A 14,534-nucleotide genomic window follows, 5' to 3' on the forward strand; every position below is an offset into this window, starting at 1 on the left:
TCTTTCTCTGTGTGTCTCTCTCTCTCTGTGTGTGTGTGTGTGTCTCTCTCTCTCTCTCTCTCTCTCTGTGTGTCTCTCTCTCTCTCTCTGTGTCTCTCTCTCTGTCTCTCTCTCTCTCTCTGTGTCTCTCTCTCTCTCTCTGTGTGTCTCTCTCTGTGTGTCTCTCTCTGTGTGTCTCTCTCTCTGTGTGTCTCTCTCTGTCTCTCTCTCTCTGTGTCTCTCTCTCTGTGTCTCTCACTCTGTGTCTCTCTCTCTCTCTGTGTGTGTGTGTGTCTCTCTCTGTCTCTCTCTCACACTCTGGATCTCTTATTTACCCTATATATCTTAACTGCCCTATACCTACACCGAAATAACCTACACTGCTTTATTCCAGGTCTGACTCAAGCTTCACACGGAAGACATCGGAATCCCCCCTAACCCAGAAAACAGGTAGGGAACACCTCCCCTCCAATGTATAACATTGCGGGAATGAGGTACCTGGACATTGAGGGACTGCGGATCAGGTAAGATCCCAGGCGGGATTGCTGCTTTAAATATTGTGACGCGGGGGCGTCCAGACACTAGTTATGGGGTTCAGGAACATTTACACACACACACACGTAACAAGGACTAATTGTAGTATAATGTAATACAATAAATAAACTAATGTCAAAAACGAATGTTGTTCTTACTATGAATTTATTCTTTTTTTTTTTAAAGGGGCGGGGTTGGGGGGGCGGGAATTGGGGCGGGGTTGGGGGGGGGGGAATTGGGGCGGGGTTGGGGGGGGGGGGAATTGGGGCGGGGTTGGGGGGGGGGGAATTGGGGCGGGGTTGGGGGGGGGGGAATTGGGGCGGGGTTGGGGGGGGGGGAATTGGGGCGGGGTTGGGGCGGGAATTGGGGCGGGGTTGGGGGCGGGACTAGGGCGGGGTTGGGGCGGGACTAGGGCGGGGTTGGGGGCAGGACTAGGGGGCGAGTAGATTTTTTTGTTGGGCGAGTAGATTTTTGGGTGATTTGTCGAACACTGTATATGTGTGTGTGTGTGTGTGTGTGTGTGTGTGTGTGTGTGTGTGTGTGTGTGTGTGTGTGTGTGTGTGTGTGTGTGTGTGTGTGTGTGTGTGTGTGTGTGTGTGTGTGTGTGTGATCAAAATGGCACTGACTGCAGAGAAGAGCTGAATTTTACAAATGTTTTTGGGTTGAGCAACGTTCTAGTCTTCAGGGAGCACTCGTAATCCAGGGACCGAATCTTAAGAACCACTGGTTTATGGGCTTTCTACATTAAAAATTCATCTAAAGGGTCATATAAGGTTAGGAAAGCCAAACAAAAAGCAGAGAATGAGGATGCCATTTAATATGAAATGATAATGATTTGGTAACTTAAGAAAATCTAAGCATATTGTCTCACTGTAAAAACCTCAGGTTGTAGGACCTGCATATAGACAGATACAGGGTGGGGGAAGAAGTTGATCCATTCCATTCACTATGGTTCTCTTTGTTTGCTCAATAGAACGAAAAGGCTGCAACCCTCGAAATGTCTTTAACCTGCAGTACAAGCTGCTTAAAAAAAAAAATCCATTCAATATGTGCATCAATACAATCTGCACACTGACAAGTGATTAGCCAAATTGCTGATCGATCCGTTCTCCTGTAATCGATTGCTGAAGATTGGGCTCGGGGGTTCTTTATATCACTGTTAGTGCTGCAGAACAGTTCCCAAGATGCAAAGTTCTGTGGGGAAGATCATGTGACCAGGCAGGCACTAGATACAATTGGTGCACTGCTAGAGAGAGGGCACAAGGGGTGTGCCAAAGCCTGCCTCAGAAGAGGAAGGGGATGTGACTTTGTAAATGGTTGCGATAGAAACAAAAATGCTTTTTACATTAGAATACATTTAAAATGTCTTTACATTTTTTTTAAATGCTACAAGTTTTTTCTCATAATACAGAACTGATTTTTTTTTTTTTTTAAATAACACACACACACACTGTAGGATTTTGCTTAAACTGCAGCTTTAAGACACCTGAAGTGAATGAACTTGTATCTACAATCTCGGATCAGCTGGCAGCCCTAGAAAGCTGGCGCCATTAAAATGTTATGTTGTTTGTGTTTATTTATAACCACTGTTTCAATGCCCACAGCGCACACATTGTGGTGCCACGGAAACATTCATAAGAAATAACAGCCAATCTCCCTGTCCTCATGAGATGCAGATCTAGGCCTTTCTTTCTAACTCCAGTCTCGGTGCATACTGGGTCTCAATAGTCTTGTACTCCAATGGGAAACGGGGACTAGGAGAACAAGGCCTGAGCATGGGGGAGCAATAAACATCAGCAATGAAAGATCTGCAAAGTTTGCCCATTGCAAACAAAACAGCTTCATTAAACAATAGATTTTTTTGCACTTTTTAAACCTGTTGGATCTCCCCTCTCAGAACCTGTTTCTAGTATTTTGAGACTTCAAGAATCTCCAAGACAGTACTGCAGAAAACAACACCTTTGGCACAATACAAATAAATGTCCAAGTCCCTGTGTTGTGGAAGGTTGCTATAAATGACCTAAACATTGATTTGGTTTTTAAATCCCATATATATTTAATCCCAGGAATGCACAGCACCCAAACACAACACCCTTATAGAATAGTCATATTTATATTTCAGGTCAATCCATTGAATGAGACATCTTGTCTCTTGTTTCCAGTACACTGACCTGTAGCCAGTGCCGGATGAAGGGGGGGCTGGCTGGGCACTCACCCGGGGTGCCTTATAGCACTCTACCAGTTCAGGGATGCCTTGTGGAAAAGCCACAAAGTAACTGGCACTACCAAGGATCTCAATCACTACAGATGCCTGCGAAACATGTGCACAAGGCAAACAAGGCATGCAAAAGCACAATATTACTCTGACAATCTCCTCCAGAACACATCAAACCCTGCTAACTTCTGGAAGGTTATCAACAACATATTCCAGCCTTCTAACCACCAACAGCCAAGTAATATCACTAAGGGCGATATTACTCTGACAAACCCCACCAACATTGCAAATGCATTCAATGATTACTTTGTGGGGTGTGCTACTAACTTATTAGCGAAACGCAACCCAAACCACAAACCTGAATCTCATCCTGGGAGTACCCCTATAGCCCCACCCCCTCCCAACACTGCCCACAATTTTCCATTTGTCCCAGTATCCGAAGAGGAGATTACACAAGCGCTTCTCAAATTAAAACTAAGCAGCCAATGTGGACCTGACTTACTACAATCTAGGTTCCTAAGACTTGGTGCCCCAGCAATTGCCAAACCAATTGCTTCCATAGTCAACTCTATCCTGTCTGCAGGCCATATCCCTAAGACCTGGAAAACTGCCAGAGTTGTCCCAATATTCAAAAGTGGGGACAAAAACACTGTCTCAAACTACAGGCCAATCTTCCTTCTCCCAATCCTATTCAAAGTCATGGAAAAGGTGTCCACTCCCAATTAAGCGATTACTATACCAAGACAAATTTCCCTAGCCAATTCCAATCTGGCTTTCGCCCCAAACACTCTACCGTAACTACCCTGCTAAACGTTTGCAATGAAATCCAGTGTGGAATGGAACGGGGACAACTCACTGGTGCAGTATTCCTAGATTTTGCAAAGGCTTTTGATACTGTTGATCATGCTATCCTGCTTAACAAACTCCAGAGCTCTGGAATAGGGAAGCATGCTTTAAACTGATTTCAGTCCTACCTATCAGGAAGATCCCAACATGTGTCCATCTCAGGCTCTAACTCCAACCCCCTGGATATCACCTGTGGCGTCCCGCAAGGCTCTGTTCTGGGGCCCCTACTCTTCTCAGTGTTCATTAATGATCTTCCCACAGCTTGTCAGGAAGCCTCAATACACATGTATGCAGATGACACAATCCTATATGCACACAGCCATAGCCTCCCTGACCTTCAACACATACTTCAGTCTGACTTTTTCAGACTCAAAAACTGGATTTCCCAAAACAAACTGTTTTTAAACACTGACAAGATTGTAACAATGGTATTTGGGACCAAGACTAAATTTTTAAAGCTTCCAGCGACTGAGCTCCAGATTAGAACCAACACTAACACCACCCTAACCCCTGTCACTAGTTTTAAATACCTGGCATATGGTTTGACTCCCACTTAACATTCAGGATGCACATTGATACCCTGACAACCAAGACCTATGCCAAACTAGGGGTACTTTACAGGAACAAATCCTCCCTAAGTCTCCTGGTCAGAAAACGTATCGCACAGCAGATGCTAATGCCAATTATTGACTATGGAGACATAGTATATGGCTCAGCACCCCAAACCCACCTTAGCAAACTTGACACCCTCTACAATTCAATTTGTCATTTTGTTCTCCAACGCAACTATAACACACATCACTGCGAAATGCTCAAAAGAACTAGATTGGTCATCACTCAAGTCTAGGCGCAAAGTTCACCTTTCCTGTCTTGCCTTCAAATTCTTTCTGGGCAAGCTACCCAGCTACCTGAACAAGCTCCTCACCCCTACCACATGCTGCACTTATCATCTGAGATCTGACTCCAAAAGACTGTTCATGGTCCCAAGGCTCAACAAAGTATCCGGCCGCTCCTCCTTCTCTTACCGTGCACCCCAAAACTGGAACAACCTACCGGAGACTCTCATATCCACCATCAGTTTAAGTTCTTTCAAATCTAAGGCTGTCACACATTTTAATCTGGTCTGTAACTGTTTCATACGCCCATGATATATATTATCTATAACTGTGCACGCAATGTCTTGTATATAATGTATACCCTGTTCACTTATGTAACTCTATTTGTAACCATGTATTATTTGTCCTAACTCTGTGCCCAGGACATACTTGAAAACGAGAGGTAACTCTCAATGTATTACTTCCTGGTAAAACATTTTATAAATAAATAAAAACTGAAAAGGGGCGCCCCGCCGCCATTTGTGAGCGCGCGCCAGATGAGGACACCTTTTTATATTTCCTGTGCCCCGAGTATCCTGGCTGCTGGCGGCCAAGCTGAGTGTCCTGCTGTGCACACGCACGGGGGAACTCACAAATGGCGGCGGGCTGGGAGAAGGTGTGTATAAGAAGAGAGACAGTCAGGATGATTACAAACAATTCTGACAGTGTGTGAAAAATCCCATATCCGCATTAAGTCCTTTTGTTTTGTGTCAAAGACCTTATCTACAGTACATCTGTTTTGTTTTTTTTTGCTCTCCCTTACACCGTTTTAGCTATAGATTCCTTTGCAAATCAGTATTGCCGACCTGAGGAAGAGAGGAGAACTCTCGAAAGCTTGTCCTATGACACAAAATTGTTAGTCCAAATAAATGACCAGGCTTAAACTGACGTGGAATCAAATTGTCCTGATGAAGGTCTGCTATGTGCCATATGCTTCCTCGCCATCTTTTATGAACACGGCTTACCTATGTTTTATTCAGTCACTTTGTAACTAGGGACTCATTGTAAAGAGTGCTTTCTATGTAGTGTATGTCAGGAAACATGGGTGTTTTGCCCTACGGGCGATTGGGGTTGCCCCGGTGGGTTGGTGTGATGGCGTGATGGCCCCCCCAGCAGCAGCGGTCGGCGGCTCCCCAGGTCCCTGACCGCCTATTATTCTCTCCCTCTTCCTGTCGGCGCCGAGATCCAACTTCCGGACAACCAGAGGAGGTCACTGCAGATTCCCCGGACCGGCTTCTCACCCCAAGGTAATAAAGAGAGAGTGAGCGGCATCTCCTCCTGCAGCATCGCGTTGGCGACCTGACTTCAAATAACTCACATGGCGACGCTTTGCCATGACAACGTGATGTCACATGATGCTGTGACGCTGCAGGAGGAGTACCGCTCTTCAAGGAATTGCCCAGGCCCGTTTGTACCTACAATCCACCCCTGACAGGAAAACACCACTTAGTACAGAAGCTTGTTATATGAACCAATCTGGTTCTTCCGGACTCATTTTAGATTTAGGGTGACAGACAGAAGGATAAGGATCCCTTAACGTACAGTACTATTGATTTTGTGGCTCTGATTACAGCATCTTCCCATGGAAATCACATATCTATAGAAAACATTGATTTGATGTGGTAAGCACGTATTTATCTGCTTCATCAAGCAGCTGTGGTAAGTTAAGGTATAAAACAATTATTGTAATCACAATAATGGCACATTAATGCAAAGGTGTAATCGGCGCCAAATTGTCAAATCAGATATTGAAAGCACAGAGGGTTTTAATTTTAATTCTTGACATTGTTGTTGCTTAAACTGCAGCAAAGTACAGGTAGTTAAGGAACAAATAAGGAGACCTACATATATTTAAATGTATGTGTTTGTATGTATGTACAATATTACAGTTTAAAAATGTGACACAGGTATAACAATGAATTAGGTTGAGGATGAGATATATTGAGAAGTTTACAAAAGATACTGTATGAGTCCAGAATACTAAATAAAGTCAATATATATATGTTTTATTTTTACTATATTATACAATACTTAAAAAAAACCTTAATAATCTTATTAACATTATTATTGAAGATTTTTTTTAATGCCATCATAAAAAAGTAATATAAACCATAACGTATTTTTTTAATTCAGTATCACATACTGTATCGCAACTTTAACTAATTGCTTTCCTTTCTAATATCAACAAAATATAAGGGAGATACGCTGGGTTGATGGATGTATATACTATAACAGATTAACAATTAATAAAGGCATGATCTTCTTTATATGTGTTTAACATATCAAAACATTATTTACTTCTGTTGAAATCAGAAACAAAATATGCTACCACATGCAAATATATACTTCATGTTATGGATACAAAGTGTTGTTACTGTCATATTAGATATGGTTACAATTGTTATCTTCTTAATTCTCTTATAACTTTGCATGGTTACTCATTGTGTGTGTGTGTGTGTGTGTGTGTGTGTGTGTGTGTGTGTGTGTGTGTGTGTGTGTGTGTGTGTGTGTGTGTGTGTGTGTGTGTGTGTGTGTGTGTGTGTGTGTGTGTGTGTGTGTGTGTGTGTGTGTGTATGTTACAACAAGTATTTTACATACCTGTCGACTGATTCCAGGTGTTCAGGACAGTGAGACCTAGTTCGCTTTTTAAATCTTGCTCATTGAGTTATATGAAATGTGTAGAAATACTATTTGGAAAAGAAGACTAACAAACAACAGAATGCTTATGGCAGAATTTGAATCCCAAGACCGAACCAGACTGCTCTTACAAAATGTTCTGTTTCGTGACAGGTACTGTAACTTTGCGAAATACTACAAGATAATATAGTCTTACATGTGGGTAGGGACACAATAAATTCTACAAAAAGACGGCGTACAGTCCCAGTGCCAAAAACACATTAACCTTGTTACTACCATATGGGACGAATGTGCTGTTGAGAGTTTAGGGGTAAAATGATGGCATGATCTAAACCTTGTTTTAGACTTCTCTTCATATATCTGTAGTCTTAGCAGGGCTGTCACAAGGGGGGTGGGGACAAGTGTACCGAGCCCGCTGTGAAGGGGGGCTCAGTCAATCCTGGAACTTGAGAACATCTAATCGGAAGTGGGGAGCGAATTTTGTGATTGGCAGGCCGGGCCCCTTCCTCGACTGGGACCACGCTCAATGGTGCTACACCCCAGCATGACAGAATGGCCCCATCTCTATGCTCCCCAATCCACATACGCATCCTCTCCCCTTCCACCGCTGAACAACCCGGGGCCCAGGTCCAGACTGTATTCCTGGGTGAGCTGTCAGCAGCACTGAGTGTTAGTACATATGTTTCTACAAAATCATCAACACAGTACTTTGTAAATAGGGCTGCCAAGTGGCTTCTCCAAAAATACTGGACACAATGGTGCAAGTTGTGACGCGCTCGAGACACACACACACCTCTCTCCACTTGATACTGTTTACTCCTCTCCTTGGTCCCACCCCCAGGCTCCTGACGCCTCCTCCTGATTGGCTGCATTACTCAGTAGCAGCCAAATCGGGGTGGAGAAAGCTGCCCAGCCCCGTAACAACAGCCCTACTCTCTCCCTGCTCGGGGAAATACCACGGCCCCCCAAGCCAGTCCGGTCACTATGTCTAGAGAGGTAATACCGGTATACACATACACACCCAGAGAGGTAATACCGGTATACACACGCACGACCAGAGATGTAATACTGGTATACACATACACGCCCAGAGAGGTAATACCGGTATACACATACACGCCCAGAGAGGTAATACCGGTATACACATACACGCCCAGAGAGGTAATACCGGTATACACATACACGCCCAGAGAGGTAATACCGCTATACACATACACGCCCAGAGCGGTAATACCGGTATACACATACACGCCCAGAGAGGTAATACCGATAACCACATACACGCCCAGAGAGGTAATACCGGTATACACATACACGCCCAGAGAGGTAATACCGGTATACACATACACGCCCAGAGAGGTAATACCGATAACCACATACACACCCAGAGAGGTAATAACGGTATACACATACACGCCCAGAGAGGTAATACCGGTATACACATACACGCCCAGAGAGGTAATAACGGTATACACATACACGCCCAGAGAGGTAATACCGGTATACACATACACGCCCAGAGAGGTAATACCGGTATACACATACACGCCCAGAGAGGTAATACCGGTATACACATACACGCCCAGAGAGGTAATACCGGTATACACATACACGCGCAGAGAGGTAATACCGGTATACACATACACGCCCAGAGAGGTAATACTGGTATACACATACACGCCCAGAGAGGTAATACCGGTATACACATACATGCCCAGAGAGGTAATACCGGTATACACATACACGCCCAGAGAGGTAATACCGGTATACACATACTCACCCAGAGAGGTAATACCGGTATACACACACACACCCAGAGAGGTAATACCGGTATACACACACATGCCCAGAGAGGTAATACCGGTATACACATACATGCACAGAGAGGTAATACCGGTATACACATACATGCCCAGAGAGGTATTACCGGTATACACATACATGCCCAGAGAGGTAATACCGGTATACACATACACGCCCAGAGAGGTAATACCGGTATACACATACACGCCCAGAGAGGTAATACCGGTATACACATACATGTCCAGAGAGGTAATACCGGTATACACACACATGCCCAGAGAGGTAATACCGGTATACACATACACTCCCAGAGAGGTAATACCGGTATACACATACATGTCCAGATAGGTAATACCGGTATACACATACACGCCCAGAGAGGTAACACTGCTATACACATACACGCCCAGAGAGGTAATACCGGTATACACATACACGTCCAGAGAGGTAATACCGGTATACACATACACGCCCAGAGAGGTAATACCGGTATACACATACACGCCCAGAGAGGTAATACCGGTATACACAGACACGCCCAGAGAGGTAATACCGGTATACACATACACGTCCAGAGAGGTAATACTGGTATACACACACACACCCAGAGAGATAATACCGGTATACACATACATGCCCAGAGAGGTATTACCGGTATACACATACACGCCCAGAGAGGTAATACCGGTATACACACACACACCCAGAGAGATAATACCGGTATACACATACATGCCCAGAGAGGTATTACCGGTATACACATACACGCCCAGAGAGGTAATACCGGTATACACATACACACCCAGAGAGGTAATACCGGTATACACATACACGCCCAGAGAGGTAATACCGGTAAACACATACACGCCCAGAGAGGTGACACCGGTATACACATACACGCCCAGAGAGGTAATACCGGTATACACATACACGTCCAGAGAGGTAATACCGGTATACACATACACGCCCAGAGAGGTAATACCGGTATACACAGACACGCCCAGAGAGGTAATACCGGTATACACATACACGTCCAGAGAGGTAATACCGGTATACACACACACACCCAGAGAGATAATACCGGTATACACATACATGCCCAGAGAGGTATTACCGGTATACACATACACGCCCAGAGAGGTAATACCGGTATACACATACATGCCCAGAGAGGTAATACCGGTATACACATACACACCCAGAGAGGTGATACCGGTATACACATACACGCCCAGAGAGGTAATACCGGTATACACATACACGCCCAGAGAGGTAATACCGGTATATACACATACACGCCCAGAGAGGTAATACCGGTATACACATACACGCCCAGAGAGGTAATACCGGTATACACATACACACCCAGAGAGGTAATACCGGTATACACATACACGCCCAGAGAGGTATTACCGGTATACACATACACGCCCAGAGAGGTAATACCGGTATACACATACACGCCCAGAGAGGTAATACCGGTATACACATACACGCCCAGAGAGGTAATACCGGTATACACATACACGCCCAGAGAGGTAATACCGGTATACACATACACACCCAGAGAGGTAATACCGGTATACACATACACGCCCAGAGAGGTAATACCGGTATACACATACACGCCCAGAGAGGTAATACCGGTATACACATACATGTCCAGAGAGGTAATACCGGTATACACATACACTCCCAGAGAGGTAATACCGGTATACACATACACACCCAGAGAGGTAATAACGGTATACACATACACGCCCAGAGAGGTAATACCGGTATACACATACACGCCCAGAGAGGTAATACCAGTATACACATACACGCCCAGAGAGGTAATACCGGTATATACACATACACGCCCAGAGAGGTAATACCGGTATACACATACACACCCAGAGAGGTAATACCGGTATACACATACACGCCCAGAGAGGTAATACCGGTATACACATACACGCCCAGAGAGGTGATACCGGTATACACATACACGCCCAGAGAGGTAATACCGGTATACACATACACGCCCAGAGAGGTAATACCGGTATACACATACATGCCCAGAGAGGTAATACCGGTATACACATACACACCCAGAGAGGTAATACCGGTATACACATACACGCCCAGAGAGGTAATACCGGTATACACATACACTCCCAGAGAGGTAATACCAGTATAAACATACACTCCCAGAGAGGTAATACCGGTATACACATACACGCCCAGAGAGGTAATACCGGTATACACATACACGCCCAGAGAGGTAATACCGGTATACACATACACGCCCAGAGAGGTAATACTGGTATACACATACACGCCCAGAGAGGTAATACCGGTATACACATACACGCCCAGAGAGGTAATACCGGTATACACATACACGCCCAGAGAGGTAATACCTGTATACACATACACGCCCAGAGAGGTGATACCAGTATACACACACGCCCAGAGAGGTAATACCGGTATACACATACACGTCCAAAGAGGTAATACCGGACACATACATATCCAGTATTACCTAAAAAAAAATACTGGACAGGGGGTCCAAACACAGGACAGTCTGGTTCAATACTGGACACCTGGCAGTCCTATTTGTAAATTGAAGAAATGTTAAAGCAGAATTTCAGATAGATCACATATCTAATGTAATCTTGTTGAAATGTGGGTTCCCTAATAATTACATACATTAAGTTTGTGTGCCCCGATAATGTTTTGTACATGTGTATTAGTATTTTGGCTGAGACGTGCTATCGTATTGTAGGAACAAAGCAGTACTAAGAATTAAACATTTTTAAGAAAGCAGTGTAAAAATTGGTCACAAATTGTCTAATTCAGATATTATGTGTTAGTATTTAGAAATTAAAATAACTCCACATACCACATTACAAAAACAATAAATAAACCATCAACAATTTAGCTATCACTTTACACTTCTAAAAAAGACATATATATAAATACAGCTTAACCCCCTTATAACGCTGTGCTTGGGGTCCAAAGAATCACATCGCGCTATAAGCGGATCGCGTTGGGAATAATGTACAATTGTATGCATTGTACAATAAAGTATTTAAGATACCAACAATCGTGTTGTTAAGTATTCATAAATAGGAAAATTGGGAGCCACGCTTGCATCGCGTTATAAGCGGATTCGCGCTGTAGCGGATCGCGTTATAACGGGGTTGAGCTGTATATATATTTATTAACCCCCAGGGGTCAGTAATGCATTGCAAAGCAATGTTACTGCTCTTCTGGCTGCAAATGAGTTAATGTCAAAGGATTCGTGCATAGTAACTATTTGCGTGTATAATGCAGTATGTTTACTGTAATCTGTTCATCTAATGGAGTTTTGTTATAGAAACGGTATATGATTCCTTGTGCATATGACTCACTCTTAGCACTGCTCCACGCACACTGGAATGAAAGTATTTCCTAAAAACTTCCTCCATTAAATATGAAACAGGAACACATTACCTCTTCCATTACAATATTCTAATAAATGCATCCACCACATAACACAAATCTGTAATCAATTTGATATAATAAAAAAAAAGTCCAATAACTCAGTTCCACTGTTTCTGTCTGAATGGCACTAATGCGGAAAGGTAATTAATTCCCTTTTTGGGATCCAACAACAGACCACGTCATAACAAATACAAAGAAGAAAGGTTAGCCATGTGGCGTGGATGACAAAGACTCACCATCAGCCAAAGAAGAGAAAAGGGACAAGACTAACCACTCAATCATTCTGGTCATTTCTCACCAGTGCAAAGTGGTTTCAACCTGATCAAAATACATACAGTGTATATTGTTTTGAAATGTGATTTTGTGTTATTATGAATGCAATGGGCACATTACAAGTTGCACCCATGGGATTTTGTTGATAATCCTGTTTTTCTACAAGTTTTGAAGCCAGGATAGTTAGAAACCTGAAAACCGAAAGAATTCACAACTCTAGATCAATGTATATACAAATACAGCTAGTAAAAACAAAGTGGTGTTCTTACATCATCCCTAACATCCCTTTTACGGCATGTGTGTATATATGTGTGTGTGTGTGTGTGTGTGTGTGTGTATATATATTTATATATATATATATATATATATATATATATATTTATATATATATATATATATAAAACCTTATCAGCATAGGGTGACCTGGAATACAGCATGTAAAGGTTTTTTTTAAGGCGTGTTGCTGTGTTACATTGTATGTATGTATGTATGTCTTTCTTTATATAGCGCCATTAATGTAATAGCGCTTCACAGTAGTAGTAATAATACACGTGACGATCATATAAATAACAAATAATACAAATAACAGATCATGGGAATAAGTGCTTCAGACATAAAGTAACATTTAGGAAGAGGAGACCCTGCTCCGAAGAGCTTACATTGTGAATGGAACTCAGCCCTTTCACATACAAGACATCCCTATACCACCCAATACTATTTATTATACAAAATATGGTTGTAGTACTTCTCAATAGGACACCTGCCTTGCTACAAGTAGCCTCCGCCACCTATGGTCTGTCACTGGGGTTAGAAATGTTAGCTCTGTTGATTAACTGTTAGTTACTAGGGCAAGTTACTAATTACAGCAGGATATTTACATACTGAATAACATAATGCACACATGGGAACACAGACTCATATGGAAAACAAGTTTGACAGCCCCCTTCAACATCATGTATATAGATCAAATGATACATGTACTGTATACACAGAGAGACATGAACACAGAGTGATTACAAGTTTCTAGAGGTCCCTTCTAAATAACATAATACATCAACACACATGAGCATATAATGAAGTGATATGGCAGGGAATAGGTTAAATATGCCTATTCTATCAGCATGTGGTTGCATGAAGAGTCTGGGATTAGCAGGGTGAGATATACTGAAATCTACCTCCCCCATCAGATGAAACCCCCCAGTTCCCCTAAGCACAGAGTAAGCACTTACTTCTTCCCACCAGCCCCCCTGCCTTCCAATCAGTCTCCTCCACTGCTCCATAGGTCTTCATTGGCTTGGTCTGTCTCCATAGTGGCAGAGATGGATTTCTTTAACTCCATGGATGTCTGCATGGCTTGCTTGTGATTCCTGCTCTAGAATGCCCCTGTAGTTTGCCTGCTTGCCTTGATCCTCCTGGGTAAAGAGAGAGGGTGGTTGGGTGGGTGAGGGAGGAGGACTGTGTCTGAGCCCACTCACCTCCATCCTCATGTCCCCCTGTTGGCTCCACAGCTCAGCTTTTAGGGGGAGGGCTGGGAGGGCTGGGCGCTGTGACGTCACCGCATCCCTGTGGGGCTCGCAGGGGAGAGAAGATGCAACACGCATGCGCACAAGAGCTTTGCCTGTCAGAGCTGGGTACCACCGCAGAAAGGGAAAGAGAGTTAACCCTTTCGTCCATCTTATTTAATTAATGGAATGGAACTAAGTATCCCTATGCAGAATAACATGGTCTGATTTTGTGTGTGTGTGTGTGTGTGTGTGTGTGTGTGTGTGTGTGTGTGTGTGTGTGTGTGTGTGTGTGTGTGTGTGTGTGTGTGTGTGTGTGTGTGTGTTATTGTACATATATTTAAATCTTATTTCTGTCACAAATGAAAGATGCAGCACTGTCCAAAAACAGAGATTTCT

The 14,534-nt window shown here is 43.5% G+C and overlaps 1 protein-coding gene across 1 annotated transcript in view; it reads right to left on the reverse strand.

The window, feature by feature from the left end:
* Positions 1–14,150, reverse strand: part of BMERB1 (bMERB domain containing 1) — a 105,962-nt gene extending 91,812 nt beyond the window's left edge. The window contains 2 exon segments of the mRNA XM_075566119.1: positions 13,863–13,929; positions 13,931–14,150. Of these exon segments, the coding sequence (XP_075422234.1) occupies positions 13,863–13,929; positions 13,931–13,984 (121 nt within the window). The 5' untranslated portion in view covers positions 13,985–14,150.
* Between the last annotated feature and the right edge of the window lie 384 nt (positions 14,151–14,534).

The sequence above is a fragment of the Ascaphus truei genome, chromosome 11 (assembly GCF_040206685.1).
Source record: "Ascaphus truei isolate aAscTru1 chromosome 11, aAscTru1.hap1, whole genome shotgun sequence".
NCBI lineage: Eukaryota > Metazoa > Chordata > Amphibia > Anura > Ascaphidae > Ascaphus > Ascaphus truei.